This window comes from Botrytis porri (genome assembly GCF_014898465.1).
Source record: "Botrytis porri strain MUCL 3234 chromosome Unknown BPOR_003, whole genome shotgun sequence".
Lineage (NCBI taxonomy): Eukaryota > Fungi > Ascomycota > Leotiomycetes > Helotiales > Sclerotiniaceae > Botrytis > Botrytis porri.
The window spans coordinates 673,822-690,399 of NW_024066077.1; the positions used below are offsets into that span (position 1 = coordinate 673,822).

A 16,578-nucleotide genomic window follows, 5' to 3' on the forward strand; every position below is an offset into this window, starting at 1 on the left:
GGCTGCATGGCAATATAAACCATCTGAATTTCCCTCAACATTTCCAATCGACCGGCACATGCTGAAGAAGAATTCGACAGCAGCATTTTAGTATCGCAATAGAAAAGCTTCACCTATGCTCTAAAGTTAGCAGAATAAGCAAAAGGCTGTTCGCGACAATAGATCTCGAACCAGAATTTACTTAATGATTGTTGCAATGGCCATGGCTAACAATGGGTACGTGCTTCTTTCTCCGTTGCCCTCTGCTCTCACAACCGCTCCCTGGATATCAGCAGAAGCTTTCGCACATGCCAATCGTATCGGCAACTATTAAATGAGATTGTGGGCTGCATTCTCTCTGTTGTTGCTCTCTACATCTCAGAATTTACGCATGCGCTGACGGAACTGAATTACATAGATCACTTTCTCCTGCCCCTCCTGCGGCTTTCCAAGAGCCTCCACCCGATTACATTGAAAATGGACGCCTGTATCATGGACTACACAAAGGAAAATACATGTTTCCTTGCGACGAGGTAAATGCGCCGGGTGTTTCTAGGTGGGATATTGCACACGACCAAATGCTGATATACATTCACAGGATGAAAAGGACCGGATGGATATATTTCACAAATTTTTCGAAGTCGCAATGGGAGGTGTATTACACTCTAGGAATACCACGTTCACGAACAATTATGATGGGCCACGAATTTTGGACTTAGGGACGGGCACCGGAATATAGGCGATTGATATGGCCGAGTAAGAATAAGATTTTGTCTCATTTGAGGCCATAAAGTCTGCAAATCCAAGGGACTGACAAATTCGGTATATAGCAAATATGGTTCAGATATGGGTACAGGTGAAGTTCTCGGGCTTGACCTAGCTAGAATACAACCTCCAACGTAAGAATTCACGAATCTTTCCTTCGAGCAACAGTATATACTAAGCATCACTCCAGTATCCCCGAAAATTTACAGTTTTTCCAAAGAGATATAGAATCACCTTGGTGGGGACTCGAAGTTGAGTCGTGGGATATGGTTCATATACGGATGCTTTCCGGGAGCATTAACAGCTGGCCTGCATTATACCAAAAGGTCCGCAGGTAAGGCCTCTTCATCTCAACCCCCTTCTACAATACACGACTTGAGCTAATACAACGTTGTAAGGTATCTCAAGCCTCAGGTAGGCCGTTTTGAGCAGGTTGAAATAGATTTTACTCCTCGCTCAGATTTCGGGGACATTCCAGCTGACTCGGCGCTGGCTACGTGGGCGCGGAACCTTTTCGAAGCTACTCGGCGCAATTTTCGACCTCTAGCTTATAATACCGAGATTCGAGCAATGCTTCAAAAAGAAGAATTTCTCGATATTCAAGAAGAAGTGATACGAATTCCTCTCAATCCCTGGCCCGATGATCCACAAGAAAAGGATGTTGCAAGATGGTACAATCTGGCCCTCACCCAGGGACTAGAAGCAATGACGCTTGGACCTATGCACAGAATATATGGGTGGACGAAAGATGATGTCACAAGGCTGATTACAGAAGTGAGGAGAGATATTTGCAATAGGAAAATCCGCGCTTATAATAATTTGTGAGTCTTCTCCCTCATGGTTAGATTTTCCAAGAGTTCACCGGGGCTTTTTGGGAATACTAAACAACTCAATTCGAACTCTCAATCCGATATTGCACGGCCTCATTGAGAGTATTAAGAGTTCACTAACTTATTTGTAATTCAGGCATGTATGGACTGCACGCGCACCGGTCAAACCCCCTTCATAGACATCTTTGGGGTTTCAAGAGGTTGGAGATTACAAACGAAGACCGATTGGTCAATGTGGTTTGGATCAGCGAACTTTAAGTTTTTTTTCGGATATTGCGATCAATTTCAACCAGGGTTTTAGTCCAGCTTTTCATTCCGAACCTTGCCTTTCGGCCTGGCGCGCTTTTGAGGCTCGGACGGATGATGAATGAATTTATGGGATGGAAATTTATGCGCATTATTGTTGGATGCGCGCGCATATTATATGCACCCTCTAAGCGCCTGCAGGAATATGGATCGACATTGAGAGTTGTTGGGGATTTAATGTACCCACGGCTGATTGACCGAAAATGCTAGGTACATCCGCAAAGGATCATATGAGAGGACGGCGAAGTTTGGGTGGCAATCTATACTTCAATTCTTATAGGATATTCAAGGGAAGGGGCGGACCGAAGCGTGTATGAAGTGTGGCGGGCATAATCGTGGATTGGCCCGAGTACAAACACAGCAGACTGTTGCTCCCAAGATTTCGGGTCAAGCTTGCCTAAAGCGTAGTGGGACTGGGTTACACGAAGCCTTGGTATAATTGAGAGGCGCAGCACGACATGAACCCGACAATTCTTGGACTGCATACTACAGAATTTGGTAATTTAAAATACCAAATTAACTGTGGTTTCTGACGTGTCGGTTGTATGGTGGAAAATGAGGAAAAGAATGTGCTGGCCGTTGCACTACTCATGAAGGTTACATTTTTTAATTTCAACGGATGAGAAAGAACAATTGATTGGTCAATTTTGTCTCATCATTAAAGATCCGAGATATGGTAGCGAGAGTCAACAATGAGAGTGCAGCCGACGCACGGAACACCAATAAATGTGCACATACATGTGACATACACATACAGATACATAGGCTTGCTTACTCCTACTTCTCACACTTCTTTCTCAGCATTTTCTTTTAAAAAAAAAGTTACAATTTCCGTATTTAGTATTGAAAAGTTTAGAAGGATTGGATTTACTCCTCAGTTGGTGGACACTGGGTACATGGTTAGAAGTAGACGATTAGCACGTGCTCTACTTTTGGATTCGTCTGCAGCTTTTTAACGATTATACCCCAATGCATTTTTTTGTTACTATCTTCTCCTTCCATTTGGATGGCTTGATTCATTTGTTGGTTTTTTTTTTTCCTGTCACGTGGATTCTTGTTCAATTTTTCTAAATAATATCTGCATAAGCATTGCATATCGATTTTTTGATGATATCCCTCTCGCAGGCTTTTTTCCCCCAAAATTTTGTTGAAGATGATTTGGAATTCCAACTGCATATACCTACCGCACGTGCATGCACGCATAGGATCTGGCATGGATTGGGTCGGGATTTGATTGAAAGATGGATGGATGGGTGGATGGATGGTAGTAATGGACGAATGGATCGATGAAAAGACGGATCTATAAACCCGGTTCGAAAAACATCCGATGTATCTTTTATTTTGGCTCTCCTTTTAGGTACCCTATCTATATTGGAGGGAATTATTGCACATTTGTCTATTTGTGCATTTATCTATCTGTCTATCTATTCACATCTGCTTGCTTACTTACTTGGCTATACCTAGATACTTACTGGGTTTTGTAAATATATACACCTGTCTACTTATCATACCTCTCACAACTATTATAGAATATATGTATACATACACATATGATCGTTACGGTACGGTACGTGTTTGTGATGTCAGCTTGTGTGTGTATCGCATGTAAGAACCAATCGGAATGAAGTGGAGAAATTGAGGTTACTTGTTTGACGGAATGGTGGAATTTTCTAATTGTTGTAGAGAGGTATGTTGGTGATGAGGATATGTATGTCATCGTGTAATGTAATCATGTAGTGTTGAGTGTTGGGTGTGTGTGTAGGTGTTTATATGGGTTTATGGATTTATGGGTTTATGGGTTTATGGGTTTATGTGTGTATGTTTGTATAATGTACTAATCATGTCTAATTAAATATCCCAATACACCAGTATATATAGGGTAGAACACGACGGAGTAGAGTGGATAGAAGAGGATGGGATGGGATGGGATGGGTTGGTGTAGTGTAGTGTAGTGTAGTGTTGTGTAAAGCGGAATATTTCTAGACGCGCGATTATTTTTATGGATGGGCTGGGTTTGGGTTTGGGCGTGTGGAATTGTGGAGATGTGTGGTTGTGTGGTTGTGTCTGTATGTAAGAGGTTGGAGGTTAAGATTGGAGATGGGATAGATATGAAATGGGATGGGATGGGATGCAAAGAATAAATACAGCCCTGACATTAACGTTACAACCGCGCTTATTTTGAGGGTTGGGGGTTAGAGTACTGGGATGGGGATATTGGGGCACGGGGGGACTGGGGGGAAGGAGAAATGTGGGAATGAGGGACTGAGGAAATGGGGCGCTTAAGGTTTGGGTGGCGTGGTGGCGGTGGATTTGTTTTAGGGGGAGAGGGGTGGGGGATGTGGTTTTTTGAGATTTGGATCGCATGGAAAGTGCTTGAGATTCGGCTTCGGGTTGGGATGTGGTGTAGTGAGGTGGGGGGGAAGGTAATTACGGGGGTTTGAGCGGTTTTGTTTTATTTTTGTTTCTTTGGGGGAGAAGAGAGAGAGAGAGAGAGAGAGAGAGAGAGAGAGAGAGAGAAAGAATTAGTGGGTGGGTGAGAGGTGAGGCATAGAATAATAAAGTGGGAGATGATCGATGGAGTGAGGGATATAAGTCAAAAGATAGGAATCAAAGAAATTGAAAAGACAAGATTCTTGTGGAGCGATGAGATTGAAGATTTTACAAGGGTTTCCTATAGTTATATTAGATAGTATTGCGCTTTTTGGATTGGACAGCTCAGTGGACAAGCATCGACGAGGAGGAGCGAAGGGAAGGAATTGAAGATTCTTAGAGAGTGTTGTGAACTCTGGGATGGGGATGGATTGTATTTTTTACTTGGTATCTGATGTTTGGGTGAGCGGGATGATTGATGTAAGTGAGTGTGTGATGGGGAATTAGGATGTGGGATGGGAGATGGAAACAACCAATGCTAAATACTGTGTTGGAACATTTAAGATGGGATGATGATATCGATATCAATATCAAGGCGAGGTATATAGATACTTTTAGAAATGAAGGAGAGGGTAAGGGAAATAGGAGGAGAAAGGAAATGGGAAGGGAATTCCTCGATATCATATACCTAGACTCCAGAATCATGGATTTCTAGACGACTGGTAAGTTGTCCACGGATGTGTTTTTATAAAGTGATGAATGGGTGGATGGATAGATGTATGTAGGTGAGTGAGTAAGATGGCTATGTGTCGATACTTCTTGTGAAATCAATGGATATTTATAAGCTTGGTATTATATATATATATGATTATCTTGATTTTCTTGAAAAGAAATTAGGAAGGCTTGATTTTTCACCCGGGGGACGTTTCATATATATATATAATATATGCATGCAATTCTACACAGCATTACACCATACATATACAACTCATCGACCGAAAATCAAGAACCCATATAAGATCTTACTACGTATATATATCCCTGTATCCCTCATCCATTATCAATATCTCTGCCTAGTAATTTCTGCCACAAATCCGAGTACCATTTTCGTCATAAATATCTCCAATATCGGATGACGAAGGTGTTTCATAAGACATCAAGTCGAATAAATTACGGTAGAGGTAGATGGAAGATAAGAGAGAAATCTTTCACTGGCATATGTAATATGTATATCGAAAGATCTTCGACTAAGAGTATGTTTCTTGGTGACTATGTGTATCGAATTATGGAAACATCAAATATGCATGCTATTCAACTGTGTAGATATATGGTTTTTGTAAGTATCTGGATTCCTTTCTCTGGTTTTTTGAATGAGGATTCCTGGTAAACATCATGCTGGTATGTCGGATTCGCAGATTGGGGTGTAGTTGGATTTAGATTTTTGTTGTGGGGGGGGGCAGGGGGGAGTTTGGACTTGTGTTGAGGTGAGATGGAAATGGATGGGATTGTTCAAGTAGGGTGGGTATCGATTTTGTTTGGTTTGGTTTCGGATGGGTAAAAGAATTGAGAATATACCTATGAAAATAAACGGGTAATTACGTATATGGTATTGGGGGTACGGACTTTGGAAATCATAGATGTGGGTGCATATGATACTATATCACCCCCTATTCCTGGATTATAAACTCCAGGGAATGCGTGGATGGTATCAATCCAACTCGATCTCTGTGTAGTATGTACGCACAAGCACTATCTCCACTGAGAATCACACCGAAATTCTGCTTCTATGCGATTCCTAAATTTCTCGCACATTGATTTTTATTCTCTATGCTTTGTAATCTTACAATGTGAAGGATTTCAGTAGACAATGTTCTCCTGCGATATCTTTCCATTATGCTCTTGTGGAAACTATATCGGAGGTTTTCAGAATGAGATCTGATCTCTTATTTTTCATTGAGGAATACTTGGACATGAGCAAATGTATGATTTGAAACCCCTACTTTGCTAATTTCTCGAAGCATGAGATTTGATCTGGTGGTTTAATAGTCACTCTTGGGAAATTGATGATGTAGCATACTTTGTGAAGAGACTCTTCTCTCGAGATTGTGTACTTCGGGTATATATTTGCCTCCTTATAATTCTTCTCGTGCGCCTAGTTGTTGGTCTAGATTTACCAAACATTTCTTTGTAAGGAGCATGATAGGTTTCCACATTATATCTCAATATTTTGGATTTTATAACCAGGAAAGCTAGTGATGAGACAGACTTTCCTTTACATAGTCTTTTTGTTATTGCCACATCATGACCGGAGCTTTGTAAATGAGCTTAACAGTTTGTGTACGTGTTGTCTGACCATTTTCGAGGGAAAAAATTCTGTTTCACCTATACTTTGGTGGTAAGTATGAGAGAAGTGAATGTCGATACACTGTCTCGAACTTGGTCTGTCTACGACCCAGGCATGACGAACATCCTTGAGAGAGAGAAAAGGGAAGAATAGGCCGTAAAGTGTTGGCAATCAAAGTACTAGGCCCCTCTAACCAGGTGATACCACTAGAATATAAAACGGCCACACTTGACTATCAGTGTAGAGTAGATGCTTTCTCAATAACCAGACGTGTATATTCTACATCCCCGTCGGATTTCACTGTTCACATACTCAAGATTCCTCCATATCTGACTACTCGGTAGACATTAAAAGTTGTACTTCAAAGGTAATCGACTAGATGCTATGCATTCTCTTAGTTTGTCCGCAGCATTATGTACTTGATCGATTCTAGGAGCTATGTAATGTGGCTCAAGCACCGAAATAATTCAGACTCAATGCCGTAGTAACATCGTCTCTCATTTGCTCCAGCATAGGTCATATCAACAGATACCTTCTTCTTGACACAGTTAATGTATTTGGTTCTCGAATTATGATGAAGAATGCTGCAGTCAAGTGAGGGCTGTTCTCTATACTGGTGCTTATAATTATCATTTTTCCTCCCGTCCAAATGGTAAGTCGTCAGATTAGTGATATAAAGTCAAAAATCGTGAATAAGCCACTTCGGTTCTTCAATAGACTTATCAAAGCTCCCACCTTCTGTAGAAACGGTACACTGAGAACCTCAATTGATACGCTCGCTCTTCATACTACGTAGCAATAGCCATTGTCGGATCCATTCACCGATGAATCCCATCAAAAGTGGGAGAAAAATACGATCATCATGATAATGCCTAGATTGACGGGTACCATGGGGAAATGACAGGGATTTGTCATCCTGCAGAAAGAAAAGGTCATCATTGTGATTATCCTGGGGAAAAGTTCTCTTGGGATTGGATAGAGACTCTACGCCCTTCAAGCCACAATACTGGTCTTTAATAACCTTTCCATTCTCACGCTTTTTAAGCTAGTCGACCGTTTCTAGATTCTGTCCGGAAGTGATGGGTAATGAGAGTTTCATGGTATCGATCGTTGAGGCTTACAATAGCAGAATAGTATGCTTGAGAAAATACGAGTGATGGATGAAATGAGACATAAATAGAGAAATAAGGGACGCGACTTTTGTGATATTTGTATTCGAGTACTCGAGTGCTCGTGTACGACTAACGATAGCGGAGATGTCTCCGTCAAATAAGGAGCGGCCGACGAGGAGTTTAGTCGGCTGTTTGATGGAATTAGTCGGCTCTTCAAGCGGCCGACCATCAAAGGATATAGGATATCAAGGATGCAACATCCTTAAATCCGGAAAACCCCCTTTCGCTTATGTAACCCAAAAGAGACCGACAAAGAGTTGCCGAAGCTCTGACCTCGTGATGTAACCTTAATTATAAGTCAGCTTGTAAGTTCAAGGTTTTCTCCAACTATCACCCACCCACACCCAGCATCATCAAGTCCCTGTTGGAAGGATGTGATATCGACATTAATGTCTGTAATCATGTCAATCATTTCTTCATTTCTTCATCTCTTCATTTCTTCATTTCACCCCTATACCCCCATTCCCCTATACCCCTTATCGACAATCGACTACCATTCGCCGAGTTGAAATCTAAGCTGCTGGAGAATCCCAAGATGGATTCTGATTGGCTATAGCTAAGCTTTTCCCCATTCATTGCTGGGAAAGATGCAGCCAAACTATAATTGATGACGATGGAGAAATGGCACGGCACTTTCTATCCGGACTCACTCAATCATAACTCAACCATGACTGCGGGGTTAGTCTAGAAGATGCCGATTATCCACAATTATACAAACTACTATGTATAGACGTAGATCCCCCGCTCGAGCTTCATTCTTCTCCTCCAACAATCCTCATCTTGACACTTGCGTTCATTGTTACTCAAGATTAGATGGATCGAATCAAGCGCGTTTTATCAAGGCCAAATGCGAAGCCATATCGCACGAAACATATCAACGATGAACAACCATATATAAACGAAAATGGCCATCTGGATTTTGGCCCGGGGGATATCGAGAATCCGAAGAATTGGTCGACGGCGAGACGATGGTATATCACTGTGATATCAGTTTTGCTCGTCGTAAATGCAACGTTTGCCTCGTCTAGTCCATCGGGATGTTTGACAGGAGTCGAGAAAGAATTTAGTATCTCTGCCGAAGTTGCAGCGTTGGTCATCTCGGTGTTTCTTTTGGGGTACTGCTTTGGACCTTTGTTTTGGGCTCCATTGTCAGAATTCTTTGGACGAAGATGGATCTTTTATATCTCGTTTACCTTGTACCTGTCATTCAACTTCCTCTGCGCTTTCGCCAATAGTTTCGCAGCTCTCTTGATAGGACGATTCATAACCGGTACCATGGCCAGTTCGCCACTTTCGAATGCGCCTGGAGTTCTCGCCGATATTTGGGGTCCTGTGGAAAGAGGAAATGCAATGGCTTTGTTCTCAATGATGACCTTTGCTGGTCCAGCTTTGGGTCCCGTCATCTCCGGCTTTCTCGAATTAAAAAAAGATTGGAGATGGAATTTTTACGTCATCCTGTGGCTTGCGGGTATCACCGAACTTTTGATGTTTACCATCCCAGAGACTTTACCTTCGAAAGTATTAGTGAATAAAGCGAGGAGGATAAGGGCATTGAAGATCCCAGGTTACGAAAATGTCAAGGCTCCTGTCGAAGATAGCGATCGCACATTATGGCAACTTTTCAAGGTCGCACTCATTAGACCATGGCAACTCCTCATTGACCCGATCTCGTTCGCCGTCGCGGTTTACTTATCTGTCGTATATGCTCTGTTGTATATGTTGTTCACCATCTACCCCATCATTTTCCAAGAGAAGCGTGGTTGGAATTCCGGGGTGGGAGAACTTCCATTGATTGGTACAGTTGTTGGAGCCTTCATAGGAGGTGTCGCCATCTTCATTGTATCCTCTCGCGATAGAAAGAAGTTGGAAGCTGGCCACGTCGGAGTAGCAGAAGATCGTTTACCTGTCGCAATGGCTGGTGGAATTATTTTTCCAATCACAATGTTTTGGTTTGCGTGGTCTGGAAATTATAATGAGGTTCACTGGATTGTTCCTACTCTTGGAGGAGTATTCCTCTCCACTTCAATTCTTCTCATTTTTGTCGCCTATCTCAACTACTTGACCGATACATACCTGATGTATGCTGCGAGTGCCGTTGCTGCAAATACTGTCTGCAGATCGGCAGCCGGCGCCGCAGCTCCATTATTCACATCATATATGTTCGATGCTCTCGGTATCGGTGGCGGTGGCTCACTCATCGGTGGAATCGCTGTTCTCCTCGCTCCGATCCCCTTCTTATTCTATAAGTATGGTGGAGCCATCAGAGAACGATCCAAATTCGCACCCACGCCTACAAAGAAACCTTCCAATGGAGAAGATGTCGGTGATGAAAAAACTGGCGAGGCAGCCCAACCCTCACCAGATAGAACGACCCAAGACAGAACCAGTACCAGCTCCGATTCATCATCAAGTATAGCAAGCATGCCGGCTTCTCCACGTGAAGTCACTTATCGTCAAGAGGGATATATTGAGGAGGGAATGGGATATGGACGTGTAGCACTTCCTAGTGATACGAGAGGACATGATGCTGGACAGCTTGCGAGTGAGAAGTGAGAGCGAGAAGTTGTGCTGAAAGGTAGAATGGGTAACGTGTAATTATTAGAAGTCTTTTGTATGATCGAAATTAGCGGGGAGTAAATATGGAATGTATCAGGCATGGCGAGGGCGTTTAGCATGAATATGAGCATGATAGCGGATATGAATTTGATAATGAATTTGAGGTTTCTTTTGACTCCTTTTTAATGGCTGTGCTGTGAGTTCGAGGTTCATTCTTGCAGGAAATAAGAAGGGCGGATACTGCTTACGGTATGTCATGTCACCGGGTCAGCGCCACTAAATTTTTCTATCACCGTAGAAATTTCATACCATCCCTTTCCAGAAAGCCCCCTCGAGATTTTACCAAGCGGTCACACCGTACTATCCATCAATTTCTATTTAATCTCCATCTAATCTGATCTCTGAGCTCGACCTACGAATTTTGAAAATTGGAATGAGGTGCGTGATAGATAGATACCTAGTTCTGGTGTATGATCTATGTTTCTTTAGGGTTTCTGGTTTTAGATGATGTTTTTTTGATGCATGGATGCATGGATGCATGGATGCATGGATGGATGTATATTATATATCTATACATGTGGATCATGTGGTTGTTGATTATTCAAAGGCTGATTAGCTAGAGTGGGATAGGCGGGCTGGCTCGTTTGTGGTGGTATGTGTTTTTGTATGTGAATGGATGGAGTCTTGGGGAATTGGGTGGTTGGTTGGTTGCTAGATTGAAGGATTGAGGGATTGAAGAGTGGGGGGTGAATGAGGGGTGGATGAGGGGTGGAATTCTGGGGTTGGGGTTGAGGGTTGAGGGTTGAGGGTTGAGGGTGGATGGTGGATGGTGGATGGTGGATGGTGGATGGTGGATGGTGGATGGTTGTTGGGATAGTTGGGATGGGGGATTTGGTTCTTTGGAGATATACCTGGGGAATGTGAGGCTGCTGGAAAGGATGTTAGGCTTTGGAGTTTCTGGGGAGGGATGTTTTGGAGAGAGAAGGTGGATTGATGAGGGTGATAATTCTGTTGAATGATGCTGAGTTGGTTTTGGCGGATTATTCTGGGTGGATGAGTGTTTATTGATTGAGATACGGTGGAGAAAGAGTTTTTCAGTAGAATCTATTTGAGCACTCAGTATCGATATACTAGACTGCACTGCTCTTAAACATCGTTTTGCTCTACAGTGTTACCTCATTTCGAGTAAACTCTGTAACCGGTCTGATCGGACAAAAAATTGTTGAGATTACATTCAATTTTGGTGAGGTAGTGAGTGAATTGGATGGAGATGGCGCGGCTGGATCTAGTCTCTTGCTCTTTCATGTATTTCATACCTTTTGCATTAATCCACCGACGGATTATGGAAAAGAAAGTTATATCGAGAGGATAAGTAGATGATATCTTTTCTGCAATTCTGCCACCTAACTCGTACACTTGAAAGAGTTCCATCACACATTCTCAACCACCCAGGTAGCCAGCTTTCTCGACCCCGCAAAATACAGAAATCGGAATGTCTTCGCCCGAAGAAACCATCACTTCTCTAGCTAGCAAAGTCAACCAACTTCGAGGACTCTACGGCTTCGACACGGTCAAATATTTCACATTTCCATCTCGCGAAGATGTTTTTCTTCGTCTATCCAACCCGGAAAGTAGCGATTGTGGAGTTACTGCACATGTTGCATTGAAAGATGGCTGCTTTGGAATTAGGAGCTGTCCGGTATTCCATAATCGGGTGGACTTACTTGGGAGACGGGGATCAAAAGCTGATCTATTGTCTCAAGTTATTAAATGGTTTCAAGTATGTCGGGAGAGTGGCTATCGATGTATTGTCGAATCGTATTCTCATGCTGACGGATAATTTTTAGGACAACAAGGCGAAACTACCCTTGAGTTATAAAGAGGAAAAAATATATATTAATCTGAAAGCAAAGATACAATCCTCAGAATTTCAAGACCAGCAATTTGCGGAGGAATTTGAAGCATTCATCAGCAGCGAAGCTAAAATCCGCGGACATCTGGTGTCAAAGGATCGAGTCGGGGTCGTTGTTTCTGGAAAAACATTGGAATCTGCTATCTCTAATGATATAGCACAGGTAATTTCATTGTTCTTGATATTTGTTCCTAATTCTATGTTGTACAAAATTAATTTGTCGCTCAAATTTGTTATAGCTCGGTACTACCGATGAAAATAATGGACGTGGAATAAAGAGGGCTAGAGAGGAGGATACGGATATGCCTGGTGGTGATGTGGAAGTACCGCGAAAGCTTAGCAAACAAGGAATAAAGAGAGCGGCAAGAAGGGCAAAAGTAATGGCAATCATGGCGGATGCAGAAGAGTAGTGCGCGCAAAAAGTCATCGTGGGGTTTGGCATCAGGGTTTTCGGATCTCTTAGTGTGGTTTTGCTGTCAGCTGGGGATCATCGATATCGTTGTACTCGCTGAACTGTCGCTACGGCATGGATTGATAGTTTTATAGTTAAAGTGATGTTTCATGGATCAATAGTTCCCTTGAGATAGTCATAGACTTTGCAAGATCAAGATCAAGTAGCGGGCGGCGGGATTATCAGATTTATGGCAAATACTTCACGACTCTATCAAATCCCTTTTTGCAACATAAAATGACCTTAGGTATATTATCTCTAAGTAGGTACTTTAACAACAATCACAAGCTTGTTATCGTCATCTATCTTATCCATCTTGTGTCTCGGCTGATATAGGATATTTTCCCTTTCATACTTCGGATAACATCACAGTCCGGGGTTTACCCACATACGACTATATCCCGTAGCAAGAATGTGTTGCTGTGCTAGTTCATGATTTGGGATTCAGACATGTTCTCATGTCTGATTACTATTTTCGGGAACACTGCGAATATTAACGTCAAAAGAATACTGACATTAGGGATGTTGAGCTTGTTTCCTTTTCTCACATTGGCTTTCAATGATAAAATAAGCTTTTAAGATTTGATGATGCTATTAAATCACGAGTTATCTTGTCATGGCATCGAAAATTATCTACAAGAGCATGCACAGTTATTCTTTACGTGAGTACTAAAATGACAGATGAATTTTGGGGTTAGGTAGTATTTGTATTCCTATTATCCTAAAAAAAAAGTCTCTCAACTAAACAGACTATGAGATCCTCAGATTCAAAGGTGATAGTTAATATATTGATTGATCTTAACTCCGCAACCCTTTCCTTTAGACCGAATATTAATTAGTTAACTAAATATCCTCGAAATCCGCTGCATCACATGAGAACCACTAATGGTGATCCTGGGCTTCTCCAAAAGCTGCGATTCGGCTGTGATCCTCTACATCATCGCGAGTGATGTAGGCTTGTTTATTCGCTTATTGCAAGAGATCTTTAGCTTCCATATCCTGTAAATGTCTACGTTAGTACAATATTATTTCTTAAGTTATAGCTAGCGCTGTAGATTGTGAAAGCTTACCTTGAACCATTCAACAAGCTTAAAGCGAGCATTGACAATCGCATCATTTTGTCTATAGAAAGCCCCATTCTCATCGCTTCTAAATTCGGGAGCGTTTGCAAAAAGAGAGAGGCTGCCATGGACACTCATGATAGCGGTATGAATGTTTAGATCGGTGTAATGGATGGTATCGGGAGCATCGGTGAGCTTGAGACTAATAATGATTCTATACTGAGAGCGGAAGTAGTCTTCTTCTCTAAGCAAGTTGTCGTAATTCTTTGGGCACATCATATTTGCAGTTGTGTGGTGGTGAAAAGTGTTTGAAGGTTCGAAAGTTCGAAGTAGTGATTTGGTAGAGATAATTTGTTTGATGACTTTGGATTCTCAGCGTCTTTGGAAGTTGGTTTGAGAAGTAAATTGAAAGATACGAGAATAAGAAGTTTTTGGAGAGCAGCAGTTTTGGATGCTTAAGTACTTAGTAGAAGAAGCTTCCAAATCAATGAAAACTGGGTCTACGCCGTATCGACTCACAAACCGTACTGTATCACAAAGATTGACAGAAGTACGGCCAAATGACATGAGTATGAATCATCTTCGTACGGTATGACCGTACTATGAGTATGATGGAGATACGGTATCGCGCTGTCGTTGATTCACGCTTCAACATTGTGTATCTTGACGAAAATGAAAGCAAGGACATTCACATCATGAGAACTGTTCGAAGTGGTGTCAATGTAAATGTCCTCATTGTTTATGTAACACTGGGTAAAGATATCACCCGTGAGAGACGCATGAAGCTCTGGTTCTGATATTTACATGGGAAAACTACTTGGATTAGTCATAGTACTTCATTTAGATAATCAGACTAGATTAGACTTAGGTATCATCATCGCTGTATTCCTCAAGACTTTCTTGCCAGACTCCTTACAGAATGCGTATTCATTTGAGCAGGCAGCAATTAAAAACAATTCAGAAACCACCTTTGGGCGTTTTTTTCAAATTTTCAATACCGTATTGTATTTATTTTCTGCATTGTAATGAGCTTCTGTTGTGTTACTCGACCTCGACTCGTCAAATTGCGGGGCAATTAAAATGGGGCAAGGTTCTAAGCGAGTGTGGACGAGACGAGAACAACGACGTCGCGTCGGTCAGCGAAAGAGTCTTCATCGGCGTTGATCACCAAAGGATAATGTATCATATGAAGCAATGAATATTATCTTGTATCTCTATTTTGGAGAATTTACTGATTGCGAAAAAGCTCATATGTGTAGAGTATCTGGTCGAGCATTTTAACCTCGACAACGTGGGGAGATAGATTTCGCTTATTAATAGTATGTATATCAAAGTAAAGGGATATTCATCAAATGGTAGAAGTAGTATGACGCAATGGTCTAATACACTGCATTAAGGCCATCGACCCCTTTGGAGAGAGCGAATTTCCTTGGTTTGGTCGCGTAGTGCTTTCATCTCAAGATACATGCCTCTCTTTCCCTCGCTGTATTCAGATTATTCAGAGTGCATTCGAATCGATTTTCGATTTATTTGATGAAATATTTAACAATATTAGAACATTAAGGATATTTAAACTAATATATTTAAATGATATTAAAAAGTAAAAGAAGTAAAAGTAAAAGAAGTAAAAGTAAAAGAAAAAGAGTAAGGGTAAATGAAAATGAAGATTTATTAACGATTTATTAAATCTTTCAAATGTAATAAGAAGCTGTATTAAGAATTATTTGGCAAATATATAATAAGTGCTCAAACTTTGAGAGCATTTCTTATTGTTAAATTAATTTTTGAATAAATTATTAGGAATTATTTGATAATCTTAAGCATTTGATAAATACATTTATTTATCAAATAATTCCTTACAACTTATTTCATAATCTCAAACATTCGATAACCCTATTATTTGAACTTATTTAGCATTATTTACTAAATAAATAAGGTCTAATAATTTAAATAAATCGATTCGAACGCACCCTTAGCTTACATGTAAATCTGTGCTTCTATCTTTTTTTTTTTCGATTAAATTTCTATAGATCTTGCGATTTCCGGTTCTCGTCTCATATTTTACTTCATTCGTACGTATATACTCATCCAATGATCAATTCAAGCATCTCAGAGACCTTTTCTCGCTGGCTTCTCTTTATTCCCACGCTGCTACTAATACCCGATAACACAAATTTCTTGCTGAGAGAAAATCAGTAAAACTAGCAAAATTACTGCGCAGATTTCTGTCAGTCCTGTAGAAAAGAATTAACGGCCGTACAAGAACGCGTCTAAAATATCTGGACTGATTAGCCTTTGGACCGTGTCAGGTTTTTTGATTACACATCAACGATCATGGCCGTAGTCCTTACTTATCTTTGACACCGTAGCATCTAATTCATACATCATATCTCTTATTGCTCACGTTATCATCAAGTGCTACTGTTCACGAAATCATACACGAGGCAAGTAACTTCTAATGAGTTTACGGTAAACGCGCTACTGCTGCTGTTCTACCCTAGCTGTACCAGAATGTACAGAAGTACGGCTACAATAATTGAGCGTAAAATTCTACCAACTCTACGGTGATCGTATCAAAAACTTGGTAAGTCGGGTACCCTACTTTCGGGCTACCTCCCTTTTGGGCTAATTTTTATATCAAAAATGGATTTTTTTATTTTTTTATTTATAAATAGAATTTATTGAAAATTTTTATATATATAATTCAGATCGTTTTAAATCTAATTTGAAAATTTTAGATTTTTAGGATTTTTCTGAATTGAGATTTAGAGCTTCAAAATATCGATTTTTAAATTTATATAAGAATTATATACAAATTTGAAACTTTTATAA

The 16,578-nt window shown here is 40.9% G+C and overlaps 4 protein-coding genes across 4 annotated transcripts; 3 read left to right on the plus strand and 1 right to left on the minus strand.

The window, feature by feature from the left end:
- Positions 1–196: 196 nt before the first annotated feature.
- Positions 197–1,753, plus strand: EAF01_002281 (uncharacterized protein; the record flags this gene model as incomplete). Its single annotated transcript, XM_038910533.1, has 8 exons — positions 197–216; positions 398–512; positions 578–634; positions 719–735; positions 810–878; positions 935–1,078; positions 1,143–1,565; positions 1,711–1,753. 8 exons carry the CDS (start codon positions 197–199, stop codon positions 1,751–1,753), a joined length of 888 nt encoding a protein of 295 aa, XP_038773455.1.
- Positions 1,754–8,579: 6,826 nt separating this feature from the next.
- On the plus strand, positions 8,580–10,319 carry EAF01_002282 (uncharacterized protein; the record flags this gene model as incomplete). Its single annotated transcript, XM_038910534.1, has 1 exon — positions 8,580–10,319. The coding sequence occupies one exon, from the start codon at positions 8,580–8,582 to the stop codon at positions 10,317–10,319; it is 1,740 nt and encodes a 579-aa protein (XP_038773456.1).
- A 1,495-nt stretch (positions 10,320–11,814) lies between these two features.
- Positions 11,815–12,644, plus strand: EAF01_002283 (uncharacterized protein; the record flags this gene model as incomplete). The annotated part of the gene is made up of 3 exons (XM_038910535.1): positions 11,815–12,102; positions 12,170–12,397; positions 12,474–12,644. 3 exons carry the CDS (start codon positions 11,815–11,817, stop codon positions 12,642–12,644), a joined length of 687 nt encoding a protein of 228 aa, XP_038773457.1.
- Positions 12,645–13,654: 1,010 nt separating this feature from the next.
- EAF01_002284 (uncharacterized protein) lies at positions 13,655–14,025 on the minus strand (the record flags this gene model as incomplete). Its single annotated transcript, XM_038910536.1, has 2 exons — positions 13,655–13,684; positions 13,756–14,025. 2 exons carry the CDS (start codon positions 14,023–14,025, stop codon positions 13,655–13,657), a joined length of 300 nt encoding a protein of 99 aa, XP_038773458.1.
- Positions 14,026–16,578: the final 2,553 nt, after the last annotated feature.